The 23,122-nt window shown below is 46.5% G+C and overlaps 1 protein-coding gene across 1 annotated transcript in view; it reads right to left on the reverse strand.

The window, feature by feature from the left end:
• The window catches only part of LOC137341308 (Na(+)/H(+) exchange regulatory cofactor NHE-RF1-like), a 139,843-nt gene that overhangs the window by 22,854 nt on the left and 93,867 nt on the right, over positions 1 to 23,122 (reverse strand). The window contains exon 3 of the mRNA XM_068004428.1: positions 22,791 to 22,944. Coding sequence (XP_067860529.1) covers positions 22,791 to 22,944 — 154 coding nt within the window. The remainder of the gene's footprint in view (positions 1 to 22,790; positions 22,945 to 23,122) is intronic.

The raw sequence follows: 23,122 nt of genomic DNA on the forward strand, positions 1-23,122 counted from the left end.
CTGAAAACCTCCACTGTCACAAAATCAGCTTCCATACCTATGATGGTGACACCCAGCTCAATCTCCGCATCACCTCGTCTCACCCCATCATCTCTTCCCTGCTGTTATACTGCCAGTCTAAAATTAAGTCATGGCCAAGTCGAAACTTCCTCCAACTAAACATCGGAAAGACTGAAGCCATCGTTTTAGTGCTGCCACAAACTCTATCCCATTCTACCCCACTCCCCAGCCACTTGCTCAGGCTGAACCAGACCAGGCAAAACCTTGGAAACCCTGCCCACTTTTGAGCTGGTCTGAGATTCAAACCCCACATCCTATCCATTACCAAGACTGCTTACTTCCACCCCGCTACATGACCCACCTCCGCCACTGAAACTCCTGTCCACACTGCTACTAGCACCTCGACCTGAATTCTCTCATGTCCTCCCATCCTGCACCCTCTCTAAACCGCAGCTGGTCCAAAGCTTCGCTACCTGTACCCCGTCCCATACCAAGTCCTCCTCGCCCATCACCCCCGTTATCACTGACTGACATTGGTTCTCTGGCCCTCACTAGATTCAATTTAAAATTCTCGCCTTCATTTTCAAACCCAATCTGCGGCCTCACCCCACCCCCTCCCTGCAAAGTCTTCCAGTCTTACATCCGGTCCAATAATCTTCAGTTCTCCGATTCTGGCCATCTGTGAATTTCCCCCCTCCCATGTCACCTGTGGCTCAGTGGTAGCACACTCACCTCTGAGTCAGAAGGTTGTGGGTTCAGGTCCCACACCAGAGACTTGAACACATAAACCAGGCTGACATTCCCAGTGCAGTAGAGAGAGTGCTGCACTGTCAGAGGTGCTGTCTTTCAGATGAGACGTTAAACCGAGGCCCTGTCTGCCCTCTCAGGTTTATGTAAAATATCCCACGGCACTATTCGAAGAAGAGCAGGGGAGTTCTCCCGGTGTCCTGGCCAATATTTATCCCTCAACCAACATCACTAAAACAGATTATCTGATCATTATCATATGTTGTTTATGGGACCTTGCTGTATGCAAATTGGCTGCCGCGTTTCCTACATTACTGCATCCTGCAGTGCATCCGCGAGGCTGAGAGCCACGTGGATAGCACATGTCAGGAGGTGGTCACCCCAGAGCTTAAGAGAGTGCAGGCAGAGAGGGACTAGGTGACCGCCAGACAGACAAGGAGGACCAGGCAGGTAGTGCAGGAGGGCATCTCGCTCTCTAACCAGTATTCAGTTCGGAATACTGGTGAGGGAGAGGGTTCCTCTGGGGAGTGCAGCCAGAGCCAAGATTATCGCACCATGAGGGGGGAGGGGGGTGGAGAAACGTCAGAAGATCAATAACTATAGTGGATTCTATGGTTCGGGGAATACACTGCCATTTCTGCAGCCGCAGACATGATTCCAGGATGGTATGTTGCCACCCTGGTGTCAGGGTCTAGGATGTCACTGAGCAGCTGCAGAACATTCTGGAGGGAGAGGGTGAACAGCCAGAGGTCATGGTCCATATCGATACCAGGTAGAAAGAGGGATGAGGTCCTGCAGGCAGAGTTTAAGGAGTTAGGAAAGAGATTAATAAGCAGGACCTCAATGGTAGTAATCTCCGGATTACTCCCAGTGCCACGTGCTGGTGAGTATAGAAATAGGAGGATAGAGCAGATGAATGCGTGGCTGGAGAGATGGTGCAGGAGGGAGGGCTTTAGATTCCTGGGACATTGGGACCGGTTCTGGGGAAGACTGTACAGGCTGCACCTCAACGGAGCTGGGAACAATATCCTCGCGGGGAGGTGCGCTCGTGCTGTGGGGGGAGGGGGGAGTTTAAACTAATTTGGCAGGGGGATGGGCACCAGGACGCAGCATTGGAAAGGAGAAACAAGGTGCACAAAGGATTGGGAGAGAAAGATAGCACTAGAGTAAGAAATAGTACGGTATTAGGTGGATCAGACTAAGAGAGAGTACAAGAAGGTCCAAGATTGGTTTCCAGTGCGTGTGTGTAAATGTACGAAGGTTGGTGAGCTGCAGGCACAGGAGTTGGGGGGGGTGGGGTGGCAGTATTGATTAAGGAGAATATTGCAGTGCTGGAGAGAGAGGATGTCCTGGAGGGGTGAAGGGCAGAATCTATTTGGTTAGAGTTAAGAAACAATAGAGGTACCATTATACTACTGGGTGTATTCTCTAGGCCACCAACTAGTGGGAAGGATATAGATGAGCAAATTTGCAGGGAAATTACAGAGAGGCGCAAGAACTATAGAGTAATGATAATGGGGGACTTCAACTATCCTAATATAGACTGGGATCGTAATAATATAAGGGGCAAAGAGGGGGATGAATTTTTGAAGTGTGTTCAGGAGAACTTTCTTGACCAGTAAGTATCCGGCCCAACGAGGAAGGAGGCATTGCTGGACTTGGTTCTGGGGAATGAGGAGGGCCAAGTGGAACAAGTGTCAGTGGGGGAGCTTTTAGGGAGCAGCGATCATAGTATCATAAGGTTTAGAATAGCTACGGAAAAGGACATGGACCACTCGAAAGTAAAAATACTCAATTGGAGGAGGGCCAATTTCAATGGGCTGAGAACAGATCTGGCCCGGGTAAACTGGAATCAAAGATTGGCAGGCAAAACTGTAATTGAACAATGGACGGCCTTTGAAGAGGAGATAGTTCAGGTACAGTCTAGGTACATTCCCAAGGGGGAGAAAGGTAGGGCAACTAAAGACAGAGCTCCCTGGATGACAAAAGAGGTGGAGAGTAAGATGAAGCAGAAAAAAGGGGCGGACGACAGATGTCAGGTTGATAACACAAGTGAGAACCAGGCAGAATATAGAAAGTTCAGAGGGGAAGTGAAAAAGGAAATAAGAGGAGCAAAGAGAGAGTATGAGAATAGACTGGTGGTCAATATAAAAGGGAATCCAAAAGTCTTCTATAGGCATATAAACAGTAAACGGGTAGTAAGAGGAGGGGTGGGGGCAATTAGGAACCATAAAGGAGATCTACTCATGGAGGCAGAGGGCATGGCCGAGGTACTAAGTGAATACTTTGCATCTGTCTTTACCAAGGAAGATGTTGCTGCCAAAATCTCAGTAAAGGAAGATGTCGTTGAGATACTGGATGGACTAAAAATTGATAAAGTGGAGGTACTAGAAAGGCTGGCTGTACTTAAAGTAGATAAGTCACCCGGTCCGGATGGGATGCATCCTAGGTTGCTGAGGGAAGTAAGGGTGGAAATTGCAGAGGTGCTGGTCATAATCTTCCAAACATCTGTAGATATGGGGGTGGTGCCAGAGGACTGGAGAATTGCAAATGTTACACCCTTGTTCAAAAAAGGGTGTAAGGATAAACCCAGCAACTATAGGCCAGTCAGTTTAACCTCAGTGGTGGAGAAACTTTTGGAAACGATAATCCGGGACAGAATTAACAGTCACTTGGACAAGTGTGGATTGATTAGGGAAAGCCAGCACGGATTTGTTAAAGGCAAATCGTGTTTAACTAACTTAATAGAGTTTTTTGATGAAGTAACAGAGAGGGTCGATGAGGGCAATGTGGACTTTCAAAAGGCGTTTGATAAAGTGCCGCATAATCGGCTTGTCATCAAGATTGAAAAAGATGGAATAAAAGGGGCAGTAGCAGCATGGATACAAAATTAGCTAAGTAACAGGAAACGGAGAGTAGTGGTGAACGGTTATTTTTTGGACTGGAGGGAGGTGTACAGTGGTGTTCCCCAGGGGTCAGTGCTGGGACCACTGCTTTTTTTGGTATAAATTAATGACTTGGACTTGGGTGTACAGGGCACAATTTCCAAATTTGCAGATGACACAAAATTTGGAAGTGTAGTGAACAGTGAGGAGGATAGTGATAGACTTCAAGAGGATATAGACAGGCTGGTGGCATGGGCGGACACGTGGTAGATGAAATTTAACCCAGAAAAATGCGAGGTGATACATTTCGGTAGGAAGAACAAGGAGAGGCAATATAAACTAGAGGGTACAATTTTAAAAGGGGTACAGGAACAAAGAGATCTGGGGGTATATGTACACAAATCGTTGATGGTGGCAGGGCAGGTTGAGAAAATGGTTAAAAAGGCATACGGGATCCTGGGCTTTATAAATAGAGGCATAGAGTACAAAAGCAAAGAAGTCATGATGAACCTTTATAAATCACTGGTTCGGCCACAACTGGAGTATTGTGCCCAGTTCTGGGCACCGCACTTTAGGAAAGATATGAAGGGTGCAGAAGAGATTTACTAGAATGATTCCAGGGATGAGGGACTACAGTTATGTGGATAGACTGGAGAAGCTCAGTTCTTGTTTCGTATTTTAGTTAATGCCTATAATTATTTTCAGATAATATTCCTTCGCTGTTTTAGCACCTCTCAGATCCAACCTGTACATTCCGGTCAGTTTTTTCTCCATTTAACCTTTTGATCAGTTCCCTGGTGTGCAGGCATCTTCCAAACTTCCATGTTTCTCAGGTTTATTTAAAAAAAATCAAAATAAGAATGTTTTAAAGACAACAATTGAACCCTCAACCATTTCCTCCAGAGCGACAGTCAGAGGGCTGGGCGGAGGTCATCGCTCAGAGAGAGAAAAACAACTGAAAGTCTATTATTAAACATCATGTGGATTAAAATTCAGCCCAGACTGAGGGGAGCCTACTAGGGTGCGGCGTGAAATGAGTTTGGCCACCTCAGTCTACAGGACCATTCCCTCCATTTATTATACGCAATGAAATTAAGCAAGTTCTTGGCAAGTTTATGATTTCACCAATAGCCAATACGGGAAATGTACCTTCCCACCCCACAGTTGCTACAGGGATTGTCTCGCAACACAAACACCAATTTAGAATCTCATTAGTGCAGTATAAAGCATCAGTAAAAGTTATTGCACTATTGCATAATAACTGGTCTTTATGCAGCATTTTTAATACCAAATGTGCTGTTCCGTGGCACAATAAATCTCAAAGGTATGCTGCATGTTTTCTGAGCCATTACTTTGAATCATCAACATAATGAGATGGGAGGAGGTGGGGTGAAATCATGTAGGGTTCCTTCTCCCAACGAAAATATGGATGTGCATTTGTGTGGGACAAAGGAGAACAATCACAACTGATTGGCCCCAGTGGTTAAATAGCCAGTTGACACTCACTGTCTGGGTACACACATGAAGAATGGCCATGGAAATACTGTAGAGTTCTCCTTCACTCAGGGAATTGTATCCCAGGAAGCGGTCAACAGCTTTAGGGAAGAATCAGAATCATGGCATGATACAGCACAGGAGGCCATTTGGCCCATCGTGCCTGTGACGACTCTTTGAAAGAGCTATCTAATTAGTCCCATTCTCCTGCTCTTTCCCCATAGCCCTTCAGTTTTTTCCCTTCAAGTATTTATCCAATTCCCTTTTGAAAGTTACTATTGAATCTGCTTCCACCATCCTTTCAGGCCGTGCATTCCAGGTCATAACAGCTCATGTGAGAGGGGAGGGAGAGAAAGGAATAAAGCTTGTGATTCAATTGCTTAATGACATTTTTTCAAAATTAATCTTTGCTGGGCTTTCACCAGATGGAATAAACACTTCTTCCTCCCCCACCTACGTAGCCATGAAACCTCCTGGAATCAGGCAATCAAAACCAGCCCAGGAGATCACATGGACCAAGTGTTAGCTATATTAGGTCACCCCTCAGCCTTCTCTTTTCTAGGGATACTAAGATTCAGTAATAAGAACCGAAGGCGACATGAGGAAAAACTTTTTTTTACACAGCGAGTAGTTATGATCTGGAATGCGCTGCCTGAAGGAGTGGTGGAAGCAGATTCAATCGTGGCTTTCAAAAAGGAATTGGATAAATACTTGAAGGGAAAAAATTTGTAGGGCTACGGGGCAAGAGCAGGGGAACAGGACTAATTGGATGGCTCTTACAAAGATCTGGCATGGGTTCAATGGGCCGAATGGCTTCCTTCTGTGCTGTAACCAGTCTATGATTCTCTGATAACCTCCCTGCCATTCCCTCACTATTACACACTTACCTCCTCCATCTCTTAATGGCTCTACTCCACTCTAATGTGCCTATAGAAAGCTTTTTTATTGCCCTTGATGTGTTTTTTTCATTATTAATTTTCTCCCATACTCCCTCTCAGTCTTGGAAACCTCCCTATATTTGTCCTGGCTTTCATTATTATCTCCCGTGCAAGTGCTAAATGCTTCAAGTTTCAAATTTGATCCCTTTTCACCCATGGAACCCCACCCAACCTTCAATAGTCTCCTTTGTCCCCTTACTGAAATGTACTTGATTTGTAAACCTTTTCTTGTCCTGTTTGAAGTGTTTACCATTGCTGATCTGCAGTTCTATTTGCCAATTTCTCCTTCCCTTTAATCTGGACAGGTCCTGTTTTAATCTCACTAGAATTTGCATTTCTTTCCAGTCAAGAACACTGGCTCTCAACTTTTCTTTTTCCTTTTCTATTCTCACACTGAACCTAGTTATACTGTGGTCATTGCTTCCCAAATGTCCCTTACTTTTAGGTCGTCTACTTATGCTGTTTCATTACCCAGAATCAGATTAGGTACTGACTGCTTCCTTCCTTGTTGGAGAAAACAGTTGTGAACACATTGCAAAACAGCAAAAGTACTTCCCCTTTCTCTCCATTTGTCCTATCCCAGTTAATTTTTGGCTAATCAAAATCTCTTACCCTAGAAGTGCTCCAAATGCCCCAGGAATCTGAACCTTTCCCTCCTACCACCATGGCACCAATATTTACAAGGAGGTGGGGAAGGAGCGGGGGAGCGTGGGGAAAAGCTGGCAAGGCTGGGGACATGGAGGTCCTGCCAATATTAACGACAAAACCTCATTATAATTATTTTTTTCCCGTTTCCCTCCCGGCAGCCGGAGAGAGGCCACCGCGGGAGGGAGGGAACAGGAGATCAGTGCTGGGGGGAAGCGGGAGGAGAAAAGAAAGGCCACTGATGTCAGAGAGGAGGCCGAAGGCTTCCTTGAGGGGTCAGGGGGTGGGAAACACACCTGCGCCTCTTGGCTGGGAAAGGCACTTATCCTCTTGAGCCGGCAGTTCCCGCCTCCCTTTCACTGCCGGTTTTCCCGAGTCCTGGAAAACCCACGCGGCAACTATTAAATTTAAATCAGGCTCCCGATTGCGCTGTCGGAACCTGATTTAAATATGATAATGAAGTGACCCACCTCTCCACGGTGGGACAGAGACACAACATGAAACCCGCCGCTGGAATGCAGCAGGTCCCGTCCGTCGTGGCGGGGGCTGGGGGGGGTTAATATCGAGGCCCATATCTCCAGCCACTCATTCTCCTCCCTAAACGGGCCATTTCTGTACTGACTAGTACACACCACCATTACTACCTATAAGGTCCTGCTTTTCAAACCTACTCAACTCCTGGATTTTTTTCTCTTCAGGACCTGAATCCTATTCTTCCACATGCCACAGGTTCCAACACAAGCCATGATTCCCAGTGGATCCCCTTTCTTCTCCAAGATCTTCTGTGCCTCTTGAATTATATCCTTTACCCTGGCATCTGACAGGCAACATACCATTTGGGGCTCCTGTTTACAGTTAAAGGAACTGCCCAGTCTCCCAGTTTTCAACACTCTTCTCCCCACCCAGAGAAACCACTGTTTCCAAGGAGACGGGATGCTGTTTGTGGCTACCCCCCCCCTCCGGGTCATCGCCCTTGGAAGAAGTATTCAGTGCGCAATGCACACTGGTCAAATTTGTCAATGATACCAAGCTCGGAGGGACAGTGGAATTGGAGAAAATTGCAGAATGAGCTGGACAAAATATGTAAGTGGGCAGAACAATGGCTGATGGAATTTGATGCAAATGTAAAGTAGGAAAGAAAAACTGGCAACACACGTACTCCACAAATGGTAGTGAAATAGTGACAGAGAAGGCGGAGAGATCTGGGAGTCTGTCCAACCACGGCAGAGCAGCAATGAACAAAGCCCATAGGACATTGAACTATTGGCCAAGACAGCAGAATACAAGTCAGAGGAAGGCCTAATCAAACTGTACATTTACCTGAGGAAGGAGAAAATCTCCGAAAGCTTGTGAATTTAAAATAAAATTGCTGGACTATAACTTGGTGTTGTAAAATTGTTTACAATTGTCAACCCCAGTCCATCACCGGCATCTCCACATCAAACTGTACAGGTCAGACTACACCTTGAGTACTGTGTGCAGTTCTGGTTGCAAAGACTCAAAGGAGACATTCAAAAGGTGTCAGCTGTGGCTTAGGGGTAGAACTCTCGTCTCGAGTCAGAAAATAGTGGGTTCAAGTCCCGCTGCAAAGACTTGAGGCCATAATCTAGGCTCAAGCTCCCATTATAGTACTGAGGGAGTGCTGCACTGTCGGAGGTGTCATCTTTCGGATGAGAGAGGCCCCGTCTACTCTCTTAGGTGGACGTAAAAGATCCCTATTCGAAGAACAGCAGGGGAGTTTCTCCCTGGTGTCCTGGCCAATATTTTTCCCTCAACCAACATCATTGAAACAGATAATCTGGTCATTATCACATTCCTGTTTGCAGGATCTTGCTGCGTGCAAATTAGCTGCCGCGTTTCCTACATTACAACAGTGACTAACTTCAAAGGTACTTTGTTAGGACATTCTGAGATCGTGAAAGACAATATATAAATGCAAGTTCTCTCTCTTTTCTGTCTTCTTAGTAGAGTGGGAAATGCCAAAGCATGTGGAGTTAAGCCTCGACGGGAGTGACTAAGTATTGAAATTTTCAATTGTGTATTTTACCACATTTTTAATTTACTTCATTTTAGCTGTTTAACACAAGGAGTTATTTGAAGTGAGCTGGTTTCAGACGGTAATAGGTATTTAACTGGTTACATAGGTGCTGCAATAAGCTGTTCTGTGACAATTTTTTCCTGTCACACTCGGGCTATTGTGTAAGTGAGGCTAGTATATATCTGGGCCGAGTTGAGAGGGATTAATCTTGAGCTGTGAGAAACCAGAAGAGTGCGGGAGGGGCTATTCAATTTAATTTTTTCCTACAATTAGTATGTGTGTGAAGTGAGTGAGCGGAGTCTGTGTCTAGTGGGTGTTTGGTGCGACTGGGATTTCAGGTTGACATTACCTACACTATTTAAGTTAGACATAGAGAGTGGGCTGTGCAGGGAAGCCTCGCGATGTGTGCAGAGTGCGCGATGTGGGCCAGTGTATCCAGGGGCAGCACACTTCCACTAAGTGTGGGAAAGCTGAGTCTCTGTGCTGGAGCAGTAACTGACCGCACTTGCAGCATCAGAGAGGGGGAAGAGTTTTCGGGATTGTACTCTCCAGAATATGGTCACCTAAGAGACAGTGCCAGACAGTACAGGCCACGGGGATAGTGCGTGTATGTATATGTATAGATTAGATTAGTTAGATTAGATCATTAGTTAGATTGATAGAAGTAGGTGACCATCCGCAGGGGGCAGCACAAGGGGACGGTTTATGCTCCACTCGAGCCTCCTCCCATCCTATCAGCATATCCTTCTATTCCTTTCTCCCTCATGTAATTAACTAGCTTCCCCCCCCAAATGCATCTATGCTATTCGCCTCAACTACTCCCTATGGTAGCAAGTTCCACATTCTCACCACTCCAACAGACAGCCTTTTGTGCAGCCGTGACCAGGAGTCCCAAACGGGATATTACCTCCCTGGTGCCAGGGTGAAGGACATCACGGAACAGGAGAAAAAACTTCTGGGAAAGAAGGGACAACAACCAAATGTCCTGATCCACGTGGGAAACAGACATGGATGGAAGTACATTTGAAGTCCTGCAGAGGGAGTTTAAGGAGTGAGGCACTCGATTGAAAAACAAGATGTTAAGGGTGGTAATCTCCAGATCACTTTCTGGGCCACGCGCTGGGCAGGTTGAGAGGAAGATTAGGAAAATCAACATGTGGCTGCAGGGTTGGTGCAGGAGAAAACGGGTCACAGTCTTGAGGCATTGGAGTGAGTTCTGGACTGAGGAGGGGAGGGGCTGTACTGAAGGGATGGGTCTTCACCTGAACTGATACTGGACCAACGCCCCTGGAGAGAGGGGGTAAGTAGAGCGGGGGGGGGGGGGGGGGGGGAGAATCTAAACTAATATGGCAGGGGGTGGGGAAAGTCTCGGTGTAAGACGGAGAGCAGGGTCAATAAAGCTGTTGGAACAGAAGCAGAAATAAATGGTGAGAAAATACATGATGTGGAGATGCCGGTGATGGACTGGGGTTGACAATTGTAAACAATTTTACAACACCAAGTTATAGTCCAGCAATTTTATTTTAAATTCACAAGCTTTCGGAGATTTTCTCCTTCAAATACAGTAAGAGAAAGAAACAGATCATGAGGTAGCATTTCCTATATTACAACAGTGCACTTCAAGCGCATTTCATTGGCTGTAAAGCACTTTGGGATGTCCTGAAGTTGTGAAAGGTGCTATAGAAATGAAAGTTCTTTCTTGAGATTAAAAACACTATGTAGAAGGGGTAAAAGATATCAAAAAATTAAATAGGAGAAAGGTGGGGAAAAGGGTCAACATTTAGACAAACTGGAGCCAGGATTGAGTGTTACACATGTAAATGCACAAAACATTCCAAACAAAACTGAAGTTGGAAGCACTGCTAACTGTGGCAAGATACGGTGCAGCAGCTATAATCAAAATGGGTTAATCAAGGATTCATTAAAGGCAAATTGTGTTTGACAAATGTCATTGTTTTATGAAGAAGTGACCAATTGCATCGATGATGGGAATGCAGTAGAGGTGGTGTATGTGGATTTTCAGAAGGCATTCGATAAGTTATCTTACAAGAGGCTTGTCAGAAATATTCAGGCAGAAGGTAGCACCACAGATAGAAATTTGTTTTATGGGAAACAAAGGATTAGACTAAATGGGTGTTGCTCGAATTGGAGAAAGGTTGGAAACATGGTACGCCGGGGATCAGTGCAGGATCCACATTTGTTTTAAGAATCTAATCGATGATTCGGACTTGGATGTAGAGAACACAATCGTGAAATGTGTTGAAGACACAAAAGGCAGTTTGCAAACAGTGACGAGAACAGCCGAAGACTTCAGGAAGTCAAAGACTGGTGGAATGGGCAGGCAGGTGGAAGAGGCAATTTAATGTGGAGAAGTGTGAGATAATACACTCCGAGAGGAAAACAAGGATTGGGAGTATAGACTCAATGGAGAGAGACTGAAGGGTGGGGATGAAAAGAGACACCCAGGTGGTCAAATATATAATTCCCTGAAACTGTGAGTACAGGTAGATAAAACCATAAAAAGGGCAACAGAATTTAGGGCTTTATAAATAGGGGAACAAAGATAAAGTAGTAACGAATTTATACAAAACATTGGTTAGTCCACAGTTAGAGTACTGTGTGCAGTTTTGGGCACCCCATTATAGAGAGGACATTAAACCCATAGAGAGTGTAGATTCACCATGATGATGCCAGGGTTGGGAAACTATAGTTACGAGGAGAGACTTGAGCCTGTTCCACCATTCAATTAGATCATGGCTGATCTGTATCTTAACTCCATCTACCAACCTTGGTTCCATAACCCCCACCTTAATAGAGGTTTTTAAATTATTAAGAGTTTTGTTAGAATGAATAGGGAAAGGCTATTTCCTTTGGTTGGTCAATTGATGGGAAGGGTTCATCAATTTAAAATTGACACGAAGAGTGAGGGGAGTGGTTAGGAGAAATTTCTTTACACAGAGTTGTTGGAGTATGGAATGATTTGCTGCAGTGTTGAGAGAGACCATTGCAGAAAAATAGATAAATGTTTGAAGCAGAGGAAGATACAAGGCTATGGGGAGAGAGTGGGGCAGTGGGGTTAGTTTTGGATTGATACAGGGCTATGGGGAGAGAGTGGGGCAGTGGGATTAGTTTTGGATTGATACAGGACTATGGGAGAGAGTGGGGCAGTGGGATTAGTTTTGGATTGATACAGGGCTATGGGGAGAGAATGGAGCAGTGGGATTAGTTTTGGATTGCTCCAGCAACGAGCCGGCACAGACACAATGGGCCGAATGACCTCTTTCTGTGAAGTAAATTTCTACGATTCTATGGTTTGGGCAGGATTGTTCCTGAATAATGCCCCACCTTTTTTTTAAAAACATTGAGAAACTAAGGTGAAAGCACACACCAGCAAGGTGGGAGAGAAGATAAATCAGGAAGCAATGGTAGGTGGTGCCAAACTTGGGGTTCGAAAGCCTGTAAATTGTAGGAGGAAGGGAATAATTAAGGGAGGTATGGAGTTCCATAGTTTTGAGGTTTTCGGAAAAACAGTGCAATGGAGCTGGATTCCAACATAGCAACAGGGAAGAGGAATATTGACCCTAGAAGTTATCTGGAACCAAGGAATGAGGTTTCCACTCCTGATCCCTAACCAGAGACTCCGTGTGTGTGTGTGTGTGTGTGTGTGTGTATACAGGATTAGGCTTAGCTGTGATAACACCTGTCAATAGCTTGCTGGCACTTGCCATCTAACCTCAAAAGCCACTTGGAGCAGGGAGGTAGGGGGTAGTAAAGGAGGGCACCTGATACCCCAGCTAAAGTTAGGGGAAAGGGAGAGAAAATGGACTTGCATTTCAGGGTGCAGTTGAAGACCAAGCTAGAATGTTTGGAGGGACACTGTGTAAACAGCACACATCAGCCAACATGCAAAGCAGCAGGCAGTAACACGAGGGTGCGATGAACAACAACTTCTATGAGAGCTGCAAAAACCACTAATCAGACACAACCTCAGACTGCAGAGCAAGCAGACTTCCTCTCAGAACTCACTTCACATTGCTTTTATTTTCAGAAGTTGAGGGCATTTCACAGCTTCATCCTTACATTCTTGCAGGTCCCTCACAGATGCCAAGGGAGGATGGTGCTGGTGTGGAGCCTGAGTCAATGAATTGATAGGACAGTCTGCTGGTCCACTGCACCAACCACTTATTTGCTCTTCCTCCTCCATCCTGTGTTCTTTTCAGCTTCTTGCTGTGGTTAATTTTTTTAATCAATCTCCTTTGATCATAGTAGGATCATACCACTGCGACCATGTATTAAAGATCAAATTGTAGACCATTGTGAAGGGGGAGGGTGCAGCCAAGAGGGTGATGGAAGCAGATTCAATAGTAACTTTCAAAAGGGAAAACATAGAAAATAGGAGGAGTAGGCCATTCGGCCCATCGAGCCTGCTCCGCCATTCAATATGATCATGGCTGATCCTTTATCTCAATACCATATTCCCGCTCTCACCTCATACCCCTTGATGCCTTTTGTATCTAGAAATCTATCTAGCTCCTTCTTAAATATATTCAGTGACTTGGCCTCCACAGCCTTCTGTGGGAGAGAATTCCACAGGTTCACCACCCTCTGAGTGAAGACATTTCTCCTCATCTCAGTCCTAAATGTCCTACCCCGTATCCTGAGACTGTGACCCCTCGTTCTGGACCCCCCAGCCAGGGGAAACATCCTCCCTGCATTCTAGCCCTGACAGAATTTTATATGTTTCAATAAACTCAAGTGAATACAGGCCGAGTCGACCCAATCACTCCTCATACGACAGTCCTGCCATCCCAGGGATCAGTCTGGTGAACCTTCGCTGCACTCCCTCTATGGCAAGTATATCCTTTCTTAGGTAAGGAGACCAAAACTGCACAATACTCCAGGTGTGGTCTCACCAAGGCCCTGTATAACTGCAGTAAGACATCCTTGCTCCTATACTGAAATCCTTTTGGAATTGGATAAATACTTGAAAAGGAGAAATTTGCAGGACTATAGGGAAAGGGCAGGAGAATGGGACTAATTGGATAGCTCTTTCAAAGAACCAGCACAGTCAGGATGGGCTGAATGGCCTCCTTCTGTGCTGCAAGATTCTTTGATCCCTATCTATTCTAATGTTGCCACTACATCTCCTGCAATGGGTTCTCCCATGCCCATGCACTCACCTCCAACATGCCCAAAGTTTGCTCTCCTCCTATTCCTCATGTACATATAACATATAAGATTCTGAGGGGGCTTGACAGGGTAGATGCTGAGAGGTTGTTTCCTCTGGCTGGAGAATCTAGAACTAGAGGGCATAGTCTCAGGATAAGGAGTCGGCCATTTAAGACTGAGATGAGGAGGAATTTCTTCACTCAGAGGGTCGTGAATCTATGGAATTCTCTACCCCAGAGGGCTGTGGATGCTCAGTCGTTGAATATGTTCAAGTCTGATATCGATAGATTTTTGGACTCTAAGGGAATCAAGGGATATGGGGATCGGGCGGGAAAGTGCAGTTGAGGTCAAAGATCAGCCATGATCTGATTGAATGGCAGAGCAGGCTCGAGGGGCCGTATGGCCTACTCCTGCTCCTATTTCTTATCATCTTATGTTCTTACATTATTGTCTCTCAGCAACATTACCCCCAAGCTTCCATTTGTATGCTAATACCACCCAGCTTTGTCCCTCTGCCATCACTCTCGTCTGCCTATTCCTGTGCTGTCTGACTACCTTTCACAGTGTCATCACAGTAAGATAATTGGCAAAAGAACCAGAGCAGAGATGAGAATATTTTTTCCGCAGTGAGTTGTAATGCACTGCCTGAAAGAGTGATGGAAGCAAATTCAATAGTAATTGAGTTGACTTACATCGAGTCTACAGCACAGAAACAGGCCATTTGACCCAACTGGTCCACGCCGGCATTTATGCTCCACATGAATCTCCTCCCACCCCTCCTCATCTAACCCTATCAGGATACCCTTCTATTCTTTTCTCCCTCGTGCTTATCTAGCTTCCCCTTAAATACATCTATGTTATTTGCATCAACTACTCCTTGTACTGGGGGGTTCTACATTCTTACCACTCTCTGGGTAAAGAAGTTTCTCCTGAATTCCCTTAACCCTCAATTCCATCCCCCTTTTCCAGCTTCTACCTGATGTTGAGCAGCCTCAATATCTCACGTGACCCAGAGCAGAGCTTCAAACTTCCGGTTCATCACCAAGACCTTCTAGTTCCATCTCCATAACATCACCTGCCTCCTGGTGCTGAAACACTCAGCTTCACCCAAGTCACCTCCCCCAGCCCAAGGTCTCCAATCTTCTCTTCACTGGTTTCTCGATCTCTCCCCTACAAGAAACTAGCTCCTCTAGATTTCTACGACCCACATCATATCAAATCCTAAGCACTACTCACCTCTCTCACCAACTTCCAGAGGCTCCCAAATCCTCGTCATCTGCCCATCCCTCCAACCCTAACTCCCATCCTGCACCTACCACTTTTCTGCTTCTTCCCCCCTCGCGTGGCATAGACATCATCCTCCGGCTGCCTGAAATTTTCTCCCTCAACCCTTTGCTCTCCAAACCTGTCCTCTGTCTCCTCAAAGTGTCTCAAGCCATGGCTTTGTCCATCTCCCCAAACTATTCCCCCAACTGCATGAAGTGCTGTAGGGTGCTGTAGCAGTTGGTAACATTGACCTCAGAGGGTGTGACCCCATCAAGAACAAAACTTAATCAATTAAAGTTTAAAAACCTGAAGATTTATCTCAAGACTCTTCAACTCGCCCTCATGACAAAAAAGCAATAAATATTTGATCAGTGAATGTGATGGGTATCAGGTAGAATGGAGAGTACATGAGTCAGGCAGGGATGGGGAACTGGATTACCACACAAGGTACATCCATTTATGAATGCTGATAGATGCTGTTACCTCACACTCTCTGATTTCACGTACAATAACCCCTGAAATAGTTCATGAGTTGCTCTCATCAGGATTTAATGCCAAAACTTTTAGGAAGAAAAATAACTTTAAAACAAAAGTGAACGTTCCATTTTCTGTAACGTTGTGTAGTTGGGGTCAATGTTCCCTAAATGCACACCTCTGTTCACTTTATAAACTGTACATGGCACTACAGAGGGCTCTCGAGGCTTCAAACTGCTCATTTATAAAATATTGAACAGGAAACTATAAGCTTTGAATACTTCCTGATCTTGGTTATTTGCTGAACTTTGTAATGTAAACTCACCTACCTCTGCCTAACACAGGGCAAATATTTCCAGTTAAGACTGGCAGTGAAATGGCAAAGATCCAAGGCTGATCAAACATCCTTTCTGTGCTGGCTCACTAATTGGTGATGTTTGTGTGTGAGATTCAGTGTTAGTGAAACCCAATTCATTAAATGTGAGATCAATGATTATTGCACTGGTTTTCTCGACCCATTCCCCACAGGTTCTCCTGAAGATACAGACTCCTTTTTTTTTTCTCCTCCGTCTTGTTCGTGTGTTTCATCGAACCCTTTGCCGAGTCAATCAGGAGGGATGCAGGCATAAGAGGGGTGACGATCCCAGGCAGCGGAGGTACTCAGGTCAAGGCCTCCCTGTACATGGATGACGTCGCCGTCTTTTGCTCGGATCAGCTCTCGGTCCGCAGATTGATAAGCATCTGCGACCAGTTCGAACTGGCCTCGGGGGCCAGGGTAAATCGTAGCAAGAACGAGGCCATGTTCTTTGGGAACTGGACCGACCGATCCTTTGTCCCCTTCACCGTCAGGTCGGATTACCTGAAGGTGCTGGGGATCTGGCTCGGGGGGTCCGGGGCGTGCACCAAAAACTGGGAGGAGCGTATTTCCAAGGTTCAGCAGAAACTGGGACTGTGGGATCGACGATCCCTCTCGATCGTGGGCAAGAACCTGGTCATCAGGTGCGAGGTGCTCTCGGTGTTGCTGTACTTGGCGCAGGTCTGGCCCATACCTCGCTCCTGCGTCGCGACAGTCATCCGAGCCATCTTCCACTTTGTCTGGAGATCAAAAATGGACCGTGTCCGCAGGGTCACGATGTACAAATCTCCAGAGAAAGGGGGGAAAGGCGTGCCCAACGTGGCCCTCAACCTGATGGCCATCTTTGTGTGCGGCTGCATCAAGCTGTGCATAGACCCTCGGTACGCAAACACAAAGTGTCACTACGTGCTGAGGTTCTACCTGTCCCCGGTGTTGAGAAGGATGGGCCTGGCCACGCTGCCACGGAACGCTCCGTCCAGTTGGACCGTTCCGCCCCACCTGTCCTTCGTGGAAAAGTTTGTGCAGAAAAACACCTTTGACCACAAGGCGATCAGCAAGTGGTCCGCACGTAACGTCCTCGAGACCCTGCGGGAAAAGGAGATGGTGGATCCTGTCGGTTGGTTCCCCGAGCAGACTGTCAATGTTATTTGGCAGAACGCCTCATCGCCAGAGCTTTCAAACAAGCACCAAGACCTAGCTTGGCTGGTGGTGAGAAGGGCCCTTCCCGTCAGATCCTTCATGCACTCCCGGACTCTCAGCGCCACCGCGCGCTGTCCCAGAGGAGGCTGTGGTGGAGACAAGACCGTCACCCATCTCCTTCTGGAATGTGCCTTTGCAAAGAAGGTCTGGAGAGAGATGCAGTGGTATCTGTCCAGGTTCGTCTCGAGCAGTTCCGTAACACAGGACTCTGTGCTCTACGGGCTGTTCCCGGGGACGCACACTGAGACGGACATCAGCTGCTGCTGGAAGACCATCAACTCGGTGAAAGACGCCCTTTGGTCTGCCCGAAACTTGCTGGTCTTCCAGCACAAGGAGCTGTCCTCGACGGAGTGTTGCAGACTGGCACATTCCAAGGTCCAGGACTACGTGCTGAGGGACGCACTGAGGATGGGTGCGGCCACCGCAAAGGCTCTGTGGGGAAAGGCAACCGTTTAGAGCCTTCCCACCATTGTATACCGAGGGGCTGCAATCAGGGAAAAACCCCCTCGGGCAGAATGTAAAATTCAAAATTGATGTAATGTACCCGCAATAAATCTGGAAAGAATCTGTAATGAATCACCTGTATTGATTGTGATGCAATGAGGCACCCTAGAGTGTCATGAACTGTAATGATGTCCAATGTGTTTCATTGAACTGTACTTGATGTAACTTGCAAATTGCATAATCGATATTGTGTATGTTTGGAATGTGATATGAGAACTGTATTGTATGAACTGCTGCAAATTTTATGAATAAAGTATAATTTTTGAAAAAAAAAGATAGACTCCTGCCAAGGCTAGGGTACAACTCTACAGGTGCCAAGCCCTCTCCAGCACCTCTTCAATCCGCGAGCCTACACATCTCCAGTCCCCATTAGGTTATGGTGGACATCATGGTCAATCCCATAGTGACCTCTCCCAATGTCCACAGTTACCAGCGGGGGTCATATGTGACTTTGATGAGGGCAGCTTCAGTACAGTGGTGGGGTGGAAACCTGATTGGAGGGATTTAGACATGTAGTTGCGGGGAAGATGGGCACGGATTTGGGAGGCGACAACACGCTGGAGAGGAAAGGGTGGTTGGAGATGGGGCAGTAGTTTGCAAGGACAGAGGGGTCAAGGTGGGTTTTTTGAGGAGGGGGGTGATGATGGCAGATTTGAAGGGGAGGGAGACAGTACCTGAAGCGAGGGAATCGTTAACAATATCAGTTAACAGTGGGCCAGGAAGGGAAGTTGGGTGGTTAGCACTTTGGTGGGAATAGGGTTGAGGGAGCAGGACGTGGATGTCATGAGACGAGCTCAGAGAGGGTGTGAGGGGAGATAGGAGAGAAACTAGAAAAAGATGCAAGTTCAGGGCAAGGGCAGGGGGGAACCTTAGGGGAAATTTGACTTGCTGTGCTAAGGGAAGGGAGAGAAGCAGTAGAGGCAGCTGAACGGATAGTCTCAATCTTAGTGACAAAGGAGTCCACGAGCTCCTCGCACTTGTTGTTGGAGGTGAGGGTGGAGGAGGCAGGGAAGAGTGGTTTACGAAGACAGTTTGTAGTGAAGAGAAGCCGGGGGTTATTTTTGCATTCCAGGACGATCCTGGAATAGTGAGCGGTTTTGGCAGAGGAGAGCAGGACCTGATAGTACTTTATGTGGTCCAGCCAGATCTGGCGATGAATGGCTAAACCAGTTGTCTGCCATAAACGTTCAAGTCTGCATTCCTTGGACTTAAGGGAGTGGAGATGAGGGTTGTAGCAAGGGGAACGACCAGAGAGTAATGCTTTTAATGGGGACAAGGGCATCAAAGGTGGAGGCGAGGGTGCTTGAACAGGTCGGTAGCTACAGAAATATCATGGTGTTTGGCAGAATGGCTCGATGATCTAATTGAATGACGGAACCGGCTCGAGGGGCTTAGTGGCCTACTCCTGTTCCTGGAGCAGTCCAGGAGATCAATGTAGCCACCATCCAAACATTAGCAGGCGGTATTAGAGCTGCTGTCACTTCTGCATTGGCAACAGTTACAGCCTGTGTGTTTGAATTTAGCAGTCCCCCCTCCCCCCCCCCCCCCCAATCCTGTTCATTTGATTCTGGTGGGTGCGCTGACAGCAGAATGATCAGGGCCAGAGAGGGGTCATGGGAGGGAAGTTATGGCAGAAATCGAGGTGGCCAGTTCTAGTGAGGAGTTTGGGCTGAGGGGCCCTGCCCCACTTCACTTGCCAGACCAGCATCTAGAAGTGGTGGTTTTCATAAGGAAAGTCCAGACCTTTAAGTCAGAGAAAGATGTGAACAGTCTGCTGCTTAGTGCTGGCCACTGAGGCACAAGGGAGCTACTGATGTGCTGGGGCCTGTGCAGAGAAAAGCCTCAAGGAGGATCGTTAGTATAGAAGAAAACTATACTAAACTATGTAGGAATGATACCAAGAAATCATTCACACAAAGAGAGATCAACGCTTGATTGAAATGACATCCTCCGTGACTGGCCGTGATGCACTATCTCTCCTCATCTTTATTTCAGTTGTTTTTAAACACGGCTAACCACATCATCCTTCTCCAACGCCTCTCCCCCGTTGTCCAGCTGATTGGAAATGCCTTTGCTTTGTTCCACCGTTACCTGTCCTGCAACGGCTTCTCTTACCGCCCCCATACAGTTACCTCGAGTCCCCCGTGGATCTACCCTTAGCTCCACCCTATTTCTTATCTACATGCTGCCCCTTGGCAACATCGTCTGAAGGCATGACGTCAGGTTCCACGTGTACACTGACGACACCCAGCTCTACCTCACCGCCACCTCTCCTCTCGACCCCTCCGCTGCCTGTGTTGTCAGACTGCTTGTCCAGCATCCAGTCTTTGATGATCTGCAAATTCCTCTAATTAAACATTAGAAAGACCAAAGACATTGTCTCTGGTCCCCGCCACAAACCCCATTCGCTCGCTACTGATTCCATCCCCCTCCCTGGCCACTGTCTCAGGCTGAAACATCCCGTTCGCAACCTCAGCATCCGAAATGACCGAGCTGAGCTTCCGACCCCATATCCTCTCCATCACCATAAGACCATAACAGATAGGAGCAGGAGTAGGCCATATGACCCCTCGAGCCTGCTCCGCCATTTAATGAGATCATGGCTGATCTGATTTTTACCTCAACTCCACTTTCCCGCTCTTTCCCCATATCTTTTGACTCCTTTGCTGATCAAAAATTTGTCTAACTCAGCCTTGAATGTATTCAATGACTCAGCCTCCACAGTTTTTTGGGGTAAAGAATTCCAAAGATTCATGGCCCTCGGAGAAGAAATTCCTAATTTCCTTCTTAAACTTGCGACCCCTTATTCTGAGACTATGCCCCCTAGTTTTAGATTCCCCCATGAGGGGTAACATCCTCTCAGCATCTACCCTATCGAGTCCCCTCACAATCTTGTATGTTTCAATAAGATCTCCTCTCATTCTTCTAAACTCCAATGAGTATAGATCCAACCTGTTCAATCTTTCCTCATAAGACAACCCTTCCACACCCAGAATCAACCTAGTGAACCTTCTCTGAACTGCCTCCAATGCAAGTATGTCCTTCCTTAAATAAGGGCACCAGAACTGTACGCAGTACTCCAGGTGTGGTCTCACCAGCACCCTGTACAGTTGGAGCATGACTTCCCTGCTTTTATACTCCATCCCCCTAGAAATAAAGGCCAATATTCCGTTTGCCTTCCGGATTACCTGCTGCACCTGTATGTTGATTTTTTGTGTTTCATGTACGAGGACACCCAGATCCCTCTGTACCGCAGCATTTTGTAATATTTCTCCATTCAAATTATATTTTGCTTTTTTATTTTTCCTCCTAAAGTGGATGACTTCACATTTTCCCACATTATATTCCATCTGCCACATTTTTGCCCATTCGCTTAACCTGTCCGTATCCCTTTGCAGACACTTTGTGTCCTCATCACAACTTGCTTTTCCAACTATCTTTGTATCATCAGCAAATTTGGCTACAAGACACTCGCTTCCTTCATCCAAGTCATTGATATATATTGTAAATAGTTGAGGCCCCAGCACTGAGCCCTGCAGCACCCCACCAGTTATAGATTGCCATTTTGAAAATGACCCTTTTATCCCGACTCTTTGTTTTCTGTTAGTTAGCCAATCCTCTATCCATGCCAGTGTATTACCCCCCACACCATGAGCTCTTATCTTGTGCAGTAACCTTTTATGTGGCACCTTATCGAATGCCTTTTGGAAATCCAAATATACTGCATCCATTGGTTCCCCTTTATCCACTCTGCCCATGATTTCCTCAAAGAACTCTAATAAATTTGTCAGACATGATTTCCCCTTCATAAAACCATGTTGACTCTCTTTGATTGTATTATGAGTCTCCAAATGTCCTGCTACTACTTCCTTAATAATGGATTCCGGCATTTTCCCAATGACAGATGTTAGGCTAACTGGTCCATAGTACCTGCTTTCTGTCTCACTCCCTTCTTGAATAGGGGTGTTACGAGATCATACCCATTTGTGTCTATTTGTGCCGTCAATTCATCTATCTTATTATGAATGCTGCACGCACTCAGATAAAGAACCTATAATTTTATCTTTTTACCATTCTTTCCTACCCCGGCCCCATTTGCTAGTGCACTCTTATGTTTGTACGCTCTGTCCCTTCCTGACGCACTCTGTTTATCATTTATCACAAAGACCACCTACTTCCACCTCCACAACATTGCCCTGTCTCAGCCCATCTGCTGTTGAAACCCTCATCCATACTCTTGTTACTTCCAGACTCGACTATTCCGATGCTCTTCTGGCCGGCCTCCCATCTTCCACCCTCAATATACTTGAGCTCATCCAAACCTCTGCTGCCTGAATCCTGCTTGTATTGCAGCAAGTCTCATTCACCCATCACCCCTGTGCTCACTGACCTACATTGGATCCTGGTCCATCAACACCTTTATTTTAAAATTCTCATCCTCATGTTGAAATTCCTCCATGGCCTCACCCATTTCTCCCCGGCCTCACCCATTCCTCCCCGAGCTCGGCCGCCTGCCTGACAACAGGATCAAATTACACATGGCAGACAAAGGGTTGGGTGAGTATTGCCCTCCTACTTCCTGTCAGTGACAATAGCAGAATGTGTTACTGCCACCATAGTGGTGGCAATAGCCGCAAACGGGATTGTCCTCCTCCTAATGGTCATGTTGGTTTGTGTCGTTGCCATTGCCAGTCTATGGGGGGAGGGATGGGTCACTGCCACTGGTCTGTATTCTCTTCCATTTGGTGAGGTGGAGGGGAGTTGCAGACAATCCCCCATGTCCCTGACCCAACCAATTGCTTCAATCCTCAAACTCACTCACATTGCTCCTAGCATAGGGACAACCTTGCCCAGAAACCTTAATGTGTCATCGCACCCCTCCCCCAGCATGCTGCAAACAAAGTACATCGTAAAACAGATATAAATTTTTAAAAATCAATAAAAAAGATGGAGGAAATAAAATGAAATGACTATTTCTAATATAAACCATAATATTCAAAAGTACGCATTCAGCTGCTCTTCTCATAGAAGGCTGCACGTCACATTACGCTGCACCACACCCCATCCCCCAGTACCTGATACGTGGGCTTGTGATGGTGAAGTTTTGCATTTCTTGAAAAATTCGTCTGTTTCCGGATCCACAACCAGCAGTGCGGTCTCCCCACCACCCGTCTTAATGGCCGTCACCACGTCAGAGTGCTGCTTCCCCTCAACATTCATTCCGTTCACCTGTAACAGACACAAGTTTAGTAAAACTTTGGGAGAGACCGAGGCCGACAGAGTGAGCGAGCGAGTGAGTGACAGAGGGGGATTTGAAGTAGAAGATAAGAATCTAAGTCTATTCTCCGGGGATACTGGCAGCCAGTGACAGGGATGATAGGAGATCTCCATGTGGGTGAGGACTCAG

Source organism: Heptranchias perlo, chromosome 23 (assembly GCF_035084215.1).
Source record: "Heptranchias perlo isolate sHepPer1 chromosome 23, sHepPer1.hap1, whole genome shotgun sequence".
Classification (NCBI taxonomy): domain Eukaryota; kingdom Metazoa; phylum Chordata; class Chondrichthyes; order Hexanchiformes; family Hexanchidae; genus Heptranchias; species Heptranchias perlo.